At 46.6% G+C, this 15,600-nt stretch overlaps 1 protein-coding gene across 2 annotated transcripts in view; it reads left to right on the top strand.

The window, feature by feature from the left end:
• Positions 1–15,600, top strand: part of Bcar3 (BCAR3 adaptor protein, NSP family member) — a 114,398-nt gene that overhangs the window by 61,045 nt on the left and 37,753 nt on the right. Inside the window, exon 1 of one of the 2 annotated variants that reach the window (XM_046461997.2) lies at positions 6,944–7,617. The exons of the other annotated variant lie outside the window; for it this stretch is intronic. Coding sequence (XP_046317953.1) covers positions 7,534–7,617 — 84 coding nt within the window. The 5' untranslated portion in view covers positions 6,944–7,533. Of the gene's footprint in view, positions 1–6,943; positions 7,618–15,600 lie in introns of those variants that run through there. 2 annotated transcript variants of the gene reach the window in all.

Below are 15,600 nucleotides of genomic sequence, written 5' to 3'. Positions count from 1 at the left end.
AAGTTTTTCTGGGTCACTGGGGACTTTTAGGTCATGTAGGTCTTTGAGAATTGAACAGAAGCATTGAACCCTCTCCTCAGCTAACAGATATTTACACAGTAGTTTGTATACAGTTTTCAGTGATTCGTGGAAGTCCCACAAGACCCTCAGGTTAACAGCTCTAGTCTGGACTGATTATCATGGGTGTTTTGGTAGAAATGCAGGATTAGTCAGTATGTCCATCAGATGATAATGCCTATGATCAGTTTATGACCAAGAAAAAAGGATATTTTCCTACTGAAGTATTTAATGCAGGTGATAGAATTTGCATGGCAACAGAGAAGGAGGGAATCATAAGACCACTTTCTGCCAAGGCTGGAATGGGTGGGGTCAGTCAATCTACCTCTCACATGTTGCTGAAGCCACCTCTTGTCCCTGTGTTCCTGCTTCCCAGCATTCCTTGCAGACTGGTTGGTCCAATCAATATTGATAGCCTCTATAGGTGGGGGTAGGGGTAGATGGCTTGGAGAGAATATACTGTAACTCTGTTGGATTCCTGCTATTTGGGGCTTGAGAGGAAGAGGTAAGGCAGAAGGCAGGGCAAAGGAAGCTGGGTATATCCATAGGGCTATACCAGGCATCCGTGGGGTTATACCAGGCATGGTCCTGGTTCTAGAAGTGGTTACTATCAGACAACCCAGTAACATGGGCCAGCAAACTATGAAGGAATCAGGAGGTGATTCTCTGGGGACTCTAAACACAGACCTATTCCTAGGGCAAGAACCATCCATCTTGGAAAGCTAGTTAGGGGTTGGAGGAGTAAGTATTTGGCAGGGCATCCAATCAGAATGCAGACTGAAGTCCAGTTCTAACCATCCCTGTACAGGGGCAGTGGGAAAGGAAGAGTGCCACTCAGAGCCCATGCAGGAGGGGTGCCCACCGGATCCCAGTCAGATTGGCTTGAACAGGGGTGCTACATGGAAAGCGTAGTGGCTCTGGATAGACCCAGGAGAGCCTTGTGGCAGATACTATGGACATACATGCTGCCTATTAATATAAACAATTCCTAAAATGACACAGGTTCTGTAGTAGAAGATCATCCAAGCAAGTGTGATTAAAATTGTATGTGCAATTTTAATATTCACTTCTTTTTTAAAAAAATGTTTTTAGTTGTAGGTTGAATATAATAACTTTATTTTATTTATCTATTCTTTTATGTAGTGCTGAGGATCACACCCAGTGCCTCACACATGCAAGGCAAGTGCTCTACCACTGAGCCACAACCTCAGCCCTTAATATTGAATTCTTAAATTTAAGGGCTAAAATATGTTTTAGGGCTCAAAGCTCTTAAACATCTCCTCATGAGTCCCTGTTTTTCAAAGTTCAGGAAAGCACCAGATAGGGCCAGTGGTTCAAGATGAGGAGATTGTCCACCTTCCTCTTAGGGGTACATGTGACCCCAGCATGTGGGTGGGCACATGCTCCACAGAAGCAGTGGGGGAGAAGGAGGTTGTGATCCTCTCTTTCAAAAGGGAAAAGAAGCTCAGTTTTGCTGAGTCCCTGCTGGATGTTGAGTGCAGGGCTCTATGTGTGTTGTCTCGTTTAATGCCCATGATGACCTGGAAAGCTTGGGGAGCAGCCTGCAGCCCACAGAGGTTAAGTACTTTCTCAGGGCACCCCAGCTTGCTAATGGTGCCGTGAAGACTTGCACCCACCCTGGCTCTCCTTCTGTCATCTCACCTGCAGGGTGTGTTCCAAAGCCACTTTAGACACAGGCAGATATCTGTCTCAACTCCGGCTTGGAAGATACCATTTTGCAGAAGTGTTTGTGAGGTGGGAGAGAGTGTCCATGGGGATGAGAGAGAGCCCAGGTCCTCTGGGCTGGTGAGGCTTCCTGAGGACCATGCTGACTTCCCCAGTCCCTTTCAACACCACTGTCAGTGGGAAGGGCCTCTGCCGTGCTGTTGTGGTCATTGCTGATTAGCTGCTTAGGAGCTCACACTTACCAAAATTGGGAGGAAGGCAAAGAGCAAAATGTACAGCAAAGAAAACCTGAGATGACAGAAAGAAATGATTGCTCTTGGTGATGCCTGCATGGTAAGTGTGGAACCAAAAAAAGCTCAGGGAGTAGGTGGCAAATCATCTCAGATGGGTTGGGTGATGCTCCCAGGTGTGTATGACGGGCTTTAGGAGTTATAGAAAGCCCTGCAATCTTATGTAAAGCATTACAGGTCTGCCTTTTGCTTGGGAGATGGTCCATGGCTTTCTGCTCAAACAAGCTAGTCTGCCAGATAGTTGTCGACTATTTGAGAAGTTGGAATAACATCTTTTGCATATTCTTTTTCATTTTACCTTCATGCTAAAAACAACAGAAAATTCAGCTTATGTAATATAGGATTCCTGGGGTAATACCAGGAAATAGGTGGTAGTGATGGAAGGGTAGGGTGTAACGGATAGAATGGTACATGATAATGCGAGAAAGCAAGATCAGGGCTGGGTGCCTAATTTTGCTTTACATCATTTAGTTATACAATTTTAATAGCTGGTTAGAGAAAGAGAAAATTATAGGGGGCGGGGGCGGGGGCGGGGGGGGGGGGTGACATGAGGCCCAGTAGAGAGAAATCTGTTTGAGAAGACTGTACTTAGTCTCTTTGTGTGCTGGGCAGATCAATATCACTTCCGGACAGAGATCATTTAACAGCCATATCTTTCATCCCCTTGAGGAATCTGGGGAAACTGTCAGACTGAGATGTGTACAGCAAACACTCCTAAATGCATCTCTGTGTTCACTAAGGCGAACAACTCAGAGCAGTCCAAGAGCTTGGCCAGCATTGCCTACTGTCCTCCCACTGAGTCCCATCTACATTCCCATTTGGAGCAAGAAATAAATCATGTTTATGTATAGGAAAACATCTCTGGCAGCTTTAGCTGCTCTGTCTGGCCTAAAAAGGAGGTGGTCTCTTTCCTTCTTAGTGAGTTCCTGGCCCTGTTTGTTCCCTAAGGCCCTGTGGCTGTTTGTCTGAAGGTGTGCTCCTCCTGGTTTATAGATGTCCCTCCACTTATAATGGGGTGATGTCCCAATAAACCTATTTTAAATTGAACCTATCAGGGCTGGGGTTGTAGCTCAGTGGTAGGGCACTTGCCTGGTATGCATGAAGGCCAGAATTCCATCCTGAACATTTCAAGAGAGAGGTGGGCAGTAAGGGGGAGAGAAAGAGATATCCTAAATCGAAATGTACTTAATACCCCTAACCTACCAAACATCATAGCTTAGCCAAGCCTACCTTAAACATGCTCAGAACACTTACGTTAGCCTAGAGTTGGGTAAAATCATCCCCCACAAAGCCCACCTTGTAAGCTAAGTGTTGAACGGCTCCTGTAGTTTACTGAAAGCAAGAAACAGGACAGTTGTTTGGTTCACTTTGCAGCAGTCGTGAAGTCAGAGAGGGCTGTATTTGTTCCGAATCAGGCAGACATGTGGCAGGTGTCTGGGGAAGCCTTGGAAGGCAGGGCTACGGATCACTCACCTCTCTTCTGGCCCTCCCCTTCTCAAGCCCTTGGCACACTGCTCTCCAGGGAGCTGAACCTGCAGAGGGCACCGCGATGTGCTACCTACCACACAGGTGCTGGGGGCACAGAGCCAAGTTGCCTTTCCCTTCTTCCTCTGACACCAGGAGAACCAGAGCTGGTTTCCTGGGCCTTCCTCCCTGGGCCATTAAAGATGTCTTTGTTCACCAAGATCTAGATCCCCGGGGCTTAGTAGAAACCAAAAACCAGAAAGGGGTTAGGGGTGTGGCTTAGTGGTAGTACACATGCTAATCATGAGTGAGGCCCCGAGTTCAATCCTCAGCACCACACACATATACCCAAAAAGGATTTGTGTGAGACAGAGAGTATGTATGTTGCCTGTGAAAAATCTCAGAATCTCTGTTGCCATGAGAGGTTGAGCTGTTTTGGTCACCACGGCACAATAGCTAATGTTTACCCCCCAGCTGATGTTCTGAGTCTGTTCACCGTGGACAGGGATGAGTGAGGCATTGCAGCCTTGGACTGGTGCCCTCCAGTTTCCTGACCAAGGGCAGTGTCACTGACCAAGAGGCTTCTTGACAATGTCTGAGAGTTCCTCCATTAAGGCTTCATGTCCAGGGTCTGGGGTGGCTGGCTTTGGGGAAGAGTGGGGGGTTATAGACAATATTGTTTCCTGGATGCCCTGAGTCAGTGAAAAGCAGAAAGCTGCTACCACACCCATCCTACAGTGCCCGTCAGTGGGGGTCTACCCACCACACTGGGGGCCTGATCATCTCATCAGGGCAGAGACTTTGGAAAGGGGGCACTGCACTCACTCTCTCATCCCTCTGAGCCAAGTGCTGCTGCCAACAGGAGGCATGTGTCTGTTGAATAAGGCTGGCAGACAGCTCCTGTTTCCATGGTTACCGAAGAGGGCAGGTTAGTATTAAGGCTGCCTAAGGAAAAACTGGAATTGCAGGCAGTGCTTGTGCAGAACCTTCCTTTAGCCGCTTACCCCTCTCCCTAGATGGTCTGGGGACTCTTGATCTGGAGGAAATGGGAATTTCCTTCAAGGGTCCACTTAGCTGCCCTGCTTTATCACCTAACAGGTGTGTTTCCCTTAGTGCAGAGAAGCAAGTCTCTCAGGTGGCCAGAGGGGGCACTGGAGAGCAGCCCAGAACTTTTCCCAGAGCTCTGCGCTGTGTGCCGGTGGGTCCCTGGGATTCCATTAGAGAGACACGCCCCTGTTCCCAGGAGAGTATAGGGTTTAGAAAACCCTTAAATCCAGATAGGTCCTAGGTCCCATGAACCGTATCATCAGAGTGACCCACTGCCTCAGGTCACAGCATTCTTGTGTGGCTGCATGAATAACAACAGGTTTAATTATAAGACATTATAAAATCTCTTATTTGTGTTTCCATGTGACCAGTTACAGGCTCTGCAATCCAAGGCCGGAGTCCTGTCCTTTGTTCTCTGCAGAGTCACACATCATCTTGGTCCTTTTTCTTTGTAACGAGAATAGAATAATCTTTGTGGGGAGAATATGGGGGAATTGATCAGTGTGGATAGGAGACATTTAAAAGCATAGCAAGTCAGTGAAGGGCACTTTGGGAATTGATGCAATTATCAACACATTATTTTAGTCTCTTCTTGGCCATTTTGGAAGAAAATTGATTAATACCTTTTGAGCGCTGCTTCAGAAATTATTTTTGGTGTGGAACAAAAATAAAATGTGCTTAGGAAACAGTTGCTTAATAAGATTAGCCCGTTCTTTAATCCTGTTGGAACAAACTCCGGCCTTTAATAAGACTTTTCTTGGAGTAAACAGGGAAAGCCTCAGGTGCCTAGCTGGGTCTTTTGTTGTGCATTCACCCTGGCTGCTCTCCACTGCATAATTCAGTGTAATTTACACTTCTGAGTTATTTGCATTTTATTTACTTTCAAGAATGTTTTCTTTCACATTCTTGGGGGAGGGAGGGGATAATCTGGATTCTTTCACTTTCTGCGGGGAGGGAAGGGAAATTCAGAGGTGTTTGCTGACCAACCTCACTGAATTTCTATACAGGCTTTAAGGAGCTGCTCTCTTTCCCTTTTCCTGGGACTGGGATGGTGTCTTCTTGGCCCCTTGGGGAGGTTTTCAGCAAGAAGATGCTTGTTATTTCCTAGCAAAGGGAATAGCAGGTAAAAACTGGGCCCCTCCCCTGTTGACTATTGGCATGATTGACAAGCCATCCCCACAAACGTGCTTGGGGGTCTTATCTGTTGAACCCTACCTGATAGAAATAAGGATAGTCAGAAAATGCTTCCTCATTAGTACAGAGCATGGACCTTGGAGGGCAGTGACACATCAGGATGATCCCCTGGACTCCTAGATTGGGAGAACTCAAAGCCTTGATAACTTGCTGCAGGTGCTCGGGTGGACTTCACAGGACCCATGTGTTTCCAGGATAGCAAACCCAACCTTCAGAACAGGAGAGGAAGAAAGCCAACCAAAGGAGCAGAAGGGCAGTCTGCTTCCTGGCTGTTCCTGTGTCTGTAGACCATTGGTAGCTCTGTGTGCCTGCAGTGTTTGTTAGGTGGAGCCTCATCATCTTTGTGGGTGTGAGGCCTGTGGCTCTCCATTCCCGACTCAAGCACAGAAGCTGCTCCCCCAGCACCAAACAATTCCCTACTTTCATGGGCAGACTTGACCTAGCCCAAAGGCCAAGGCCTCCTGAGGACTTGACACTAATCCCATTGGATACTTCTCATACCTCTCTCATGCCTCATCCGGTATTGTTCCTTTCTAGACTGAATAGGTTCTGCTTCTTCCTCATGACAAGTTTCTGCCTGTGTGAAGTTTTAGGAAGCTTCGGGACACATTCCATTTCTGAGTGGCCCAAGCCACAGAAAGTTAATATTTGAAACAGTAGGAGAGGAAGAGCTACAGGCAGAAAGCTGGGTTTGATTAAACAACACACACACACACACACACACACACACACACCAGAAGAACTGAGCATTCACTATAACTAGAATGAAAGAGAAAAGCAATTACTTTCTCCTAAAGATGCTCTGAGGCTCTTGGAGGAGGGATAACGGTCTCAGTGCGGGGGCGTCTAGGAAGGCCATTCCTGACTGTGTTGGATACGAGGTTTATGTGCTGACTGGAGTTAGGCAGAGTGGACAATTAAAGTGAAGATGGGTAATTAAAGAACTTAAAGGGAAGGAATGGAGAAGGACAAACTGTGGGGGCAGAAGGGAGTACACAGTCTCTGTCCTCTCAGCAGCCTGCCCAGCCAGGTGGGGAGGGCATAGGGCGCTCACCGTGTTTGCTGACAGACTTGCTAATTAAACACCAAAAGGCAATATTGCTTTGCCAATAGTGATGGCTGTGCCAGCATTATCAGTTGCAAACTGACTGCCAGGAGCATCCTAATTAAAAACAAACAGCACTGGAGGTGGCATGGGGACTGGGATCCTGTCTGGGTTTCTTAAGAACTTCTAGGATTGCTCCCAGGGAAAGTCACACCCTGGTCACTTTTAGGCCATTGCCTTTTCTCAAAGGAGCCTCTGTCTCATAACAAGGTGGTGTGATGCGTACAACTTGTCCTGCTTCCTTAAACCCCAAGGTGCTGGGGTGATAAGCAAACAGACAACGCCACTAAAAGCAGATTGCATGATGCAGTTCATCCCTGAGAGGGGACAGGCTGCCTGGGGGTTTAATGATTTCTGCTGGGCCTCTCAATTAGGGGACAGCTAAAGCCCAAGGCCTCTTCTAAGAGGGGTTAGAATTTCATCAGAAAGCAAGTCTGGTCACATGAGAATTTCTGGCACTGTGTGCATGGCAGGCTGGACACCAGCCTGCCAGAATTGAGCGAGCAGATCGTATTGGCTTCAGCGGAGGGGAAAAGTCCGAGACTGGCCTGGGAGAAGGAGCCAACTCACTCCACCGGCTGCGGACAGGAACAGCACCACTGCTGCAGCAGGACCAGGGCTGTACTGTCCAATGCCCCCTTTTTTGAACCCTAATCAAAGCAAGTGGTGCCCAGGACTGAAGACCAAAAGATGCCTAAGGAATGCAATGCTTTCCACGCCCTCTCAGCAGCTCTGTGCTGCTTCTATCACCGCAAATCTCTCCTTGGAGTCAAGGTAGGTGTGGTTTGGAGATTAAGTGCATCTATAATTCTTTGGGGGGCTCTAAAAGCATCGGTTTTCTAAAGAGCACTAGAAAAACTTTGTAGTTTGCTGGCTGTAAAAACAGAAGTGCTTTCTTTAACTGATGGATCATGAACCCCCAGTGGTGTGTCCCTCTCCTGGAAGCAGAATCCAGTGGCACAGGAATGGGGCTCCTTGTCTGTGTTTGAGGATGAGGCTCTGTTGTTCGGGACACTTTCAGTTTCCTTGGGCTGAAATTTCATACCAAAGGAGCTGAACATGACAGAGGTCATTTTTCTTCTTCCTGTCTTTGTCCCGTCTCTCTTCCCACGTTCATACTAAATGTGAGATAGCTGGGTCCTTTTCTCTGCTTAACCTGAAGGTCCATTACATGTCAGTAATGTAGAGAAACCACAAAGTCTCTCTTTTCAAATTGCAGTTAGCTCCCCAGAGTTCAGAAATGTGTTTTTCTTTACCACTCACACTGTAACCTTTGTTACAAGACACAGTGCCAGCGACTTTGCATAATATGTCAATATACTATTTTGATGAAAATATTCTGAAAACTCATTTGACTAATTCAAGACAAGGCCTGTGTTCCATGTTGCCTGCCTGTGACGCACCAAGAATTAAGATTAACATGGGCTTCCGTTGATCTTGGGGTTTGTCTGCCTCGAAAAAATTCTGCCAGCCCCAGTGTGACTATGAACTTCATTTATTTCTGGGAAATCGGAGACCAGAAGCTCTCAAGGAATTCTTCCTACCCTGCAGCAGAACTCCCTCTCCTGAGGGAGTGAAAGGCTACAACAGGGAGATGATGTTCTGCTTCTTTCTTTTTGGTAATGCTTAAAAAAAAAAAAAAAAAAAAAAAAAACTCAGGAAAATTACCTGTTACAGAGAGAAAGAACCATCTGTGGGGAAAATGTGCTTTGAATGAGAAGAGGGTGGGTGTCCTCAGACTTTGCTGACTGGTTGAAGTGTTCAGACTGGCTTTCCATCCATTCAGCAAAGTCCATTTTTGTATTTTAGGTCTTTGTCAAGAAATTTGGAGGAGGATGCATACTTAACTATCAGTTAGAGGTGTTCTCTCCCTGACTTCAGAGCCCCTTTCTTATCCAGGAGCCCAGCGGGGTGACGTGAGGACCCTGTGATTTGGTGCCTAAATATGGATCATTCTAGCATAGAGCAGATGACATTATGCTATTAACAGTATTATAGAGCTGTCAAAGATAGACTGGGAGGTCCCGAAGGAAAGCATGCACTTCAGAGATTGGCACTAGGTTCTCCCTCTATAATAGAAGTCCTTCCAGACGCCAACTTCTGCTAATTCAGAAAAGTACAGCTCAGCGTTTGGTATGTGAGGAATCAGCCCATAAATATCTGGGTCTGAGCGATGAGATTCTGTTTGGATACCACTGCTTATCTGCAGCAAGAGCTCCCAAGTCCTTCACAGAAATGGCCACGTAACATATGGGGTTAATCTAAACCATTTCTTGTCCTTGAACTTTTTCTCACCCTCCCTACCCCAGCCACTCCTGGTGGATGACTCTTGGTAGAAATGCTCTCCCTCCACCCCTGGGGTTCCCACCCCACCCATCGTTTGTTGAAGACTTAACACAGACAGAGGCCCTGACCTGCTCACTCACCAGAAAGTGTGATCTTCATTTCCAACTTGGGGTTCCCTAACTGTACCCTCCCGATGAGCTTTCCTGTTGTGTTTTGCTTAGTTACCTGGGAAGGAAATCTGCCTGTAGTCAATCCTTCATCCTACTAACGGTGCCTCAATGATAATGCCAAATCGTTTTTATTGACTCCCACTTTAATTAGGGGTTTCAGGCCTTTCTGCTCATAATTAGTTTCCGTTGCAATTAGAATTTCAAAATTAAATTGGGATTGATTGCCTGATAACAAAACGGAAATAAGGCTCCAAATCTTGACCATGTATACTGCTTCTCTTGGCATGAATTTCTCATACCAAAAATAACACTTGCGGTAGCCATGGTAACTTTCCATTTGGTCTAATCCATATCATCTCTGGAGAAAGTAGGATGTTATTAATAGTGTTTGTTGTATGGGAAGAAAACTAAAAATACAAAAACTCCTTCATTACATAGGAGACCAAATCACACTCAGAACTAGATCTCTCAGAATAAGACCTTACTTGCAGAAATCTTGCAGGATTTAGGATGTATCTAAGAGCATACATCCGTCGTGTGGACTAGTACACAAAGACCCTGGAGAGGAATTAAATGAGAACAAAAAATAATGGGGGTGAAGAGGTGTCAGGGATATGCATATGCATACCCAGAGAGGAGGCCAAGTAGGGAGAGAACGGTGTGAACCTCTTTTTAGGAGAGGCTTCAGGGAGGATGTGGGACTGGCTTTTGTAGAACAAGCAACCCTTTAAAATTTTTTTCTAATTTTTTTTTTTTTAGTAACGTGGGATTTGGTAGGATGGGATGGGGAAGGCATTCCGGGTGTGGGGAATAGCAAACCCAGTGGCTCGGAGCTGAAGACACTGGTGTTGACAATAGCATTGAAAACCAGGCCTGGTCAGAGCAGGGGTTCACGAGGAGGCTTAGTGGGTGACATGAGCAGGAAAGTAGTGGGACTTAGGACCACCTCCTAGGTCTCTGAGTTCACAAGCATCTGAGGCAGGTTGCCATATGGATTTTCATCCTGGTTGCATCCTCAGGTCAGCTTAGCAATCCTTATTTGTGACACTGTGATTGGCCTTTGCCAGGTGCTATGGCCTTAGGTTAGTGGGTTCAGTTGAGGAGATCTGCTGTAGTGCTCTGGTGAGCATTCTACAGATATTTTTATTGACCAACTAAAAGAAAGCATCATTTATCAGAGACTTGGTACTCTCTGTGGAGGTGGACCCTGGCTTCCCAGAGGCACATGCCTGGCATAGACAAGGCTCGAGTGGGGAGGAGCAGGAGAGGTCTCCTGGGGATAGGTAGAATCTGCCCAGTCTGGAAGAATTAGTAGAAGTTATGTGGAGAATGAGAAGAAATGACATTCTGAGTAGAGGGAGAAGCACCCTTAAAGTGTCTAGACGTGGAAGAGGCTGTGTGCCTGCACCCCCTTCCCAACAGACCCTAGAATTTGGATCCTGACCTAGGAATTTTGTGGACTGAGGAAAAAGGAACTGAAACTTACCATCTTATTCATGGCTGATCCTGAGGAAGGTCAGTGAGGTGGTGTTGTGGGGGAAGGCGGGAAGGGAGGTCTAAGAGAAGGAATGAACCTTGCAAGCACAGAAAAGCTGCCTTCTGAAGAAGTGTGAACAGAGAGGTTGGGGTTCGAAGTGGTGGATTAACAGATCAGCAGGTGTCAGTTAACAGGTCATTAAGTCCAGTGGCTGTGGTCTCCTTTTGTCCACAGCAGCTGAGGTTAGAAGGCAGTGGATTGAAAGCGTAGACTTTGCCACATTAGATTTGATTGTCTTTGAAGCCATCAAATGCTGTTATATACAGTGGGAAGATCTTAAATCATGTTTTTGTGCTTCCTTTTGCTTTAAATCCCCCCTCCCCTATTTGGAGCCCCTGAATCCACATTACAGCCTGAGGTGTCACATCCCTAGAACATCAGGTCCCTGGTACTTGGTTTCATTTGAAACTGCCTCTACTTGTGGAATGAAGATCCTGCGGTCGATCCTTTGGTTATCATGACAGCCTGGTACTAGTGACACACCATCATGGCTCTGGCGATGGCCTGGTTGCCTTCGTCATGGGGTAGATGCACCATCAGCATGAACTGCGCAAGGTGGAAAAAGCCTGTGGAAAATATCTTTCCAAGTGACTCAGCCCCTCCTCATGGCAGCTGCCGGTTGCTCATTTCTCTCTAGAACTCCAAAAAAAAAAAAAAAAAAAAAAAAAAACACACACACACACACCAGCACAGCTTTTTCTAAGAGCCTTAAATGCATTCCATTGGCATCCGGGAGCTCTGGGGATCTGGTTTCCACATCAGAAGGACATGCCGGACAGAGGCTGTGTCCCAGCACCCCCTTCCCCAACAGACCCCAGAATTTGGATCCTGGCCTAGGACTTGTTTTCGTTGGAGAGACCTGAGTGGGAAACAGAGCGGGACTGGGACCCTGGGAAAATTTTGTGCATAGGTTCAGCACCTCGTGGACTCCAGAGGAGGGACGAGCCACACACTAGGGAGAATGCTGGAAAATTGCTATGCATGGGCCACAGAGGTCTCTGTCCCTGGCCGTGTGAGAGGTCAGCAGTACTCAGAGGACCCAGACCCCATTCCTGGGCTTAAAGATGTCAAAAACAACGAAGGGGCCTTTTAACTGATGGATATTTTTGGGTCTCCTAGTTGGGGAAAAGACACCACAGTGGCATCTCTGTCCTGAAATGGATTTTTGGTGTCTGTCACAGCTCCAGGAGCTACTGTTGCAATCTGACAGTGGCCATGAGAATATTCAAACATTTTTCTTACTTGTGAAGGAGCTATAATCAAGCCTTTCAGTTTCCATGGATAAGAACTCTCTCCAGTGTTTACTCTTGATACCTGTTTTCTTTTATCAAAATAGTTATGTGCAAAGGACAGATGAGCTAGGATCCTGGGTTCTCTGTGAGAAGGGACTTGAGGAACCAGCCATCAGACTCCTGCTCAGAGATCCTCTGCTACCTCCATCCCTGGCCCCATTACACGAGGACCCAGGGCTCCTGGTGCTGAGGAAGGAGGGGAAGTTCCCACCTGGGAGGAGCCCTCCCTAGTCTGGTGGGGTATGGATATGCATGCAGCTCTCTCCAGGCCAGTGGTGGGTGTGGAGTAGGAAGGGTGCCTGGCTTCTTGTGAGATCCAGGAGAGGTAGGCAGGCCAGCCCCAGCCAGGGAGCTTCTGGAGGAAGTAACCCCATAGGAGCTGTAGGTGAAGGCCCAAGAGAGAAAGAGCATCCTGTCCGGGAACTTCAGGCTGAAGTGGAGGGTAGAGGGATGGGGGAGGCCAGAGAGGTGGTTGGTGAGCAGAGGACACAGAGCGTGTGTCCCGAGCGATGGGACCACTGGGGATCAGAAAACAGTTGGAATGGGGAGTGGGGTGAGGGTTTGGGGGGATGACTGTGGAATGTAAACAGCGTCTCTCCTCACCCAGACCTGGGTCCTTGGCTGGGCGCCTGCAGCCCATCAGTTCTGCTTGTCCTTTCCCGGCTCCTTCCTGTGTTTCTCTCTCCCTTCAAGCTTTGTCCTTTTCAACGCTTATAATGAGATCTTGTTCTTCACAGTGGCAGTCAAGGCCATGAGACATGATCTTTTCTGTCCCTATCCGTGCCCCCATGAGCTGCAGTTATTTCCATGTCCTTATCCACGGTCCTCACTTCCTTCCTCCAGCCTCCGAGGATGAAGCTTCCCTCTCCCTGACCCAGGCCTGTCTTGCCACCTGTGCCCGTGGCCACCCCTCCTCAAGGACTCCTCTTGAGGCATCTTCAGTCTCTTCCTCTCTACCAACACTTTTCCTCTTAGCTTCTAAACATGCTCTGGTCTTTCCCATCCTAAAAGTCATCCTTATTTCCATTTTTTTCTTCCTTGTCTCCACCTTTCCCCACCTAAAAGCTGGCTAGGACAGTCTGTATTTCCTCAGTCCTATTGGCCACTTTACTCCACCAGCAATGTGCTCATTGCCAAGTCCCGTGGGTGCTGTCCAATTCTGACTTTACTGGAACTCTCTGCTGCACCTGGCATGGTTGACATTCCTGGAACTCTGCTCTCTCAAACTCCAAGACGCTGTACCCTGCTTGTTCTGCTGGGTCCTTCCGGGTGGATCCTACACTATCTATCTTCTTGGGTTTCTCTTTCTAGTCTGCCTCTTAGAAGCCAGTATTCCCCAGCTGTCTTCCCATGCTGTATTCCATCTCTTAGATGGGAGTTGAGATAGGATCCTTCAAGGCACTGAGAATTCCCAAGCTGCGTCTCTCGTGAGCCCATAGCCACAGCACCTGGACCCCGTGGCTTGGTGAGCAATTCCATCCAGGTGGCCTACCAGCACCCCAGATTCTACATCTTCTCCCACAGAACTGCTTCCTCTTGTGTCTCTTGGGTGTTGAGTGTTGGGTGGTGCAGTCATCTTTCTGGGAGTACTCATGCCTCTTCCCTGTTCACTTCTCATGTGTCGTGGATTAGCCTTCATGACACCACCTCCTGAACATTGCTGTCATCTGTTTCTTCTGTCTGTCTCTACCATCATAGTACTTATTCAGGTCCCCAGATCTCTTGCTTGGAATTCCTCAATAGCTTTCCCGTTGGTCATCTTGTTTCCTGAATCTTCCTAGAAGGTGGCCATTTCTAGAGATGGAAGTGAAACTGTGTTCTTAAGGCAATGCATTCCCACATTTTAACAAGTGTAACTGCTAGAAGGCCCCATCTTGAGTGAAAAATCTCTGCCCTTGCAACAGTTTCCTTGTTCTGCAGTTAAATGGGCACTGTAGCCCGTCAAATGCATGTCCCCGCCTTCAGATTGTGAACATGTCTATTTTGAGGCTAACTTAGCTGGTATAAATGGACAGCTAGAAATAGGGTAGAACAAATTCTGATTCTGTTTCTCTAGAGAGTTGAACCAAGAATATTTGACCCATTGTCTTGGGACAGTGACAGCCCCTGCCTTCAGATATTTCAGCACAGCCCTCCAGTTCCCCTTAAGTCTCCTGTACAGGCTGAACATTTCCAGTTTGGTATTCATATAGAAATACTTTGGGAAACTTAAATTCTAGGTTTCAACCAAACTCCAATTCCATAAGTCTGAGAACATCATGAAAATATAGGGTCTTGGCCATACTTTCCTCTTGTGAAATAGAAATAGTCTTCATACCTATTTAGCTCCCGGGTACACTGCATTCATGAGATCTGAGTTGTATTGTGTTGTCTTGTCCCTGGTTCTCTGTTTCTTTCCATAAAATCTAATGTGGTGTTAATGTTTTTAAAAAAGTTTATCAAACAAGAAAACGTGTGTCTAATGGCTTATGTTCCTCTGGGAGACATATACCTTTAAAGTGATCAGCGAGTTTTGTATCAAAGGTGGTGGAGTTGATACTTGGCCAAAACCCATGAATCTTATGGTGAGTCATTTAGTTTTACTGCAAGCCTACTATGTACTTAGCACTAACAAATGATGCACTTTGTCTCTGAGTGGAGTTCTAAGAGTTAGTCATGGTACTGTTTTGGAGAGAGAGAATTCAAAAGTCATTTATTCCACACCCCACACGGAAGTTTATCTGAATCTTGGCCTTTTCCTTTGTGTGTTGGGCATATCTTGGGTTGTTTTTTTTTTTTCCAGTTACATCTCCCAATGTCTTTCCACTATGACGCATTTCGTTGATTCAGTTTATCTCATTCATTAAAGATGAATTAAGAGAAGGAGAACACTTAAATTGATTTTTATTTTATGACTTTCTTGTTGAAGGGCAAATAGGACATCCATTTTGATGAAAGCTATCATATCACACCACTCATACTTTGCATTAAGATGTTAAATTACCCTTGGTCAAAATTGCTGCCTGGGATCTCCTTGCATTCTGAATTCTGGTCAGCTGCTCTTTAGACCTCTTATCAGGATCTGCCTTAGCCAGAGCAGTCCTTGTTTTTATTGGGCTTTTCCCCCTCCATTCTCTGTGGATGTTAACAAAGTACCACTATTACTGAATATAATTTCACTGCCAGACTCCATGATTAACATTTCACAGGCATCATCTTATTTAATCCATACACCAACCCTGTGTGAGAGAGAAGTATTAATACAAGTCACTCGAGCGAGTACTTGGTTAAAGAGACCAAAGTGGTTTAGAAGGGGTTTTCACAGGTCGAACTGGTTCTTAGCTTTTCTTTGAAGCTCATCATTTCACTAGCCCAATAAATGTTAAATGCAACCAAGTGACCTTTGGCCTCCATCTTAAATGGGGCACATCCCATTTCTCCCTGGGAGTAGGAATCCGAATGCAGGACTCCCTCGTGGAAGTGATTTGGGTGT

The sequence above is a fragment of the Marmota monax genome, unplaced genomic scaffold (assembly GCF_021218885.2).
Source record: "Marmota monax isolate L192 unplaced genomic scaffold, Marmota_monax_Labrador192_F-V1.1 WCK01_AAM20220418_F8-fsc00070, whole genome shotgun sequence".
Lineage (NCBI taxonomy): Eukaryota > Metazoa > Chordata > Mammalia > Rodentia > Sciuridae > Marmota > Marmota monax.
The sequence above is the reverse complement of the archived record's forward strand: the minus strand, read 5'-3'. Positions and strand labels throughout refer to the sequence as shown.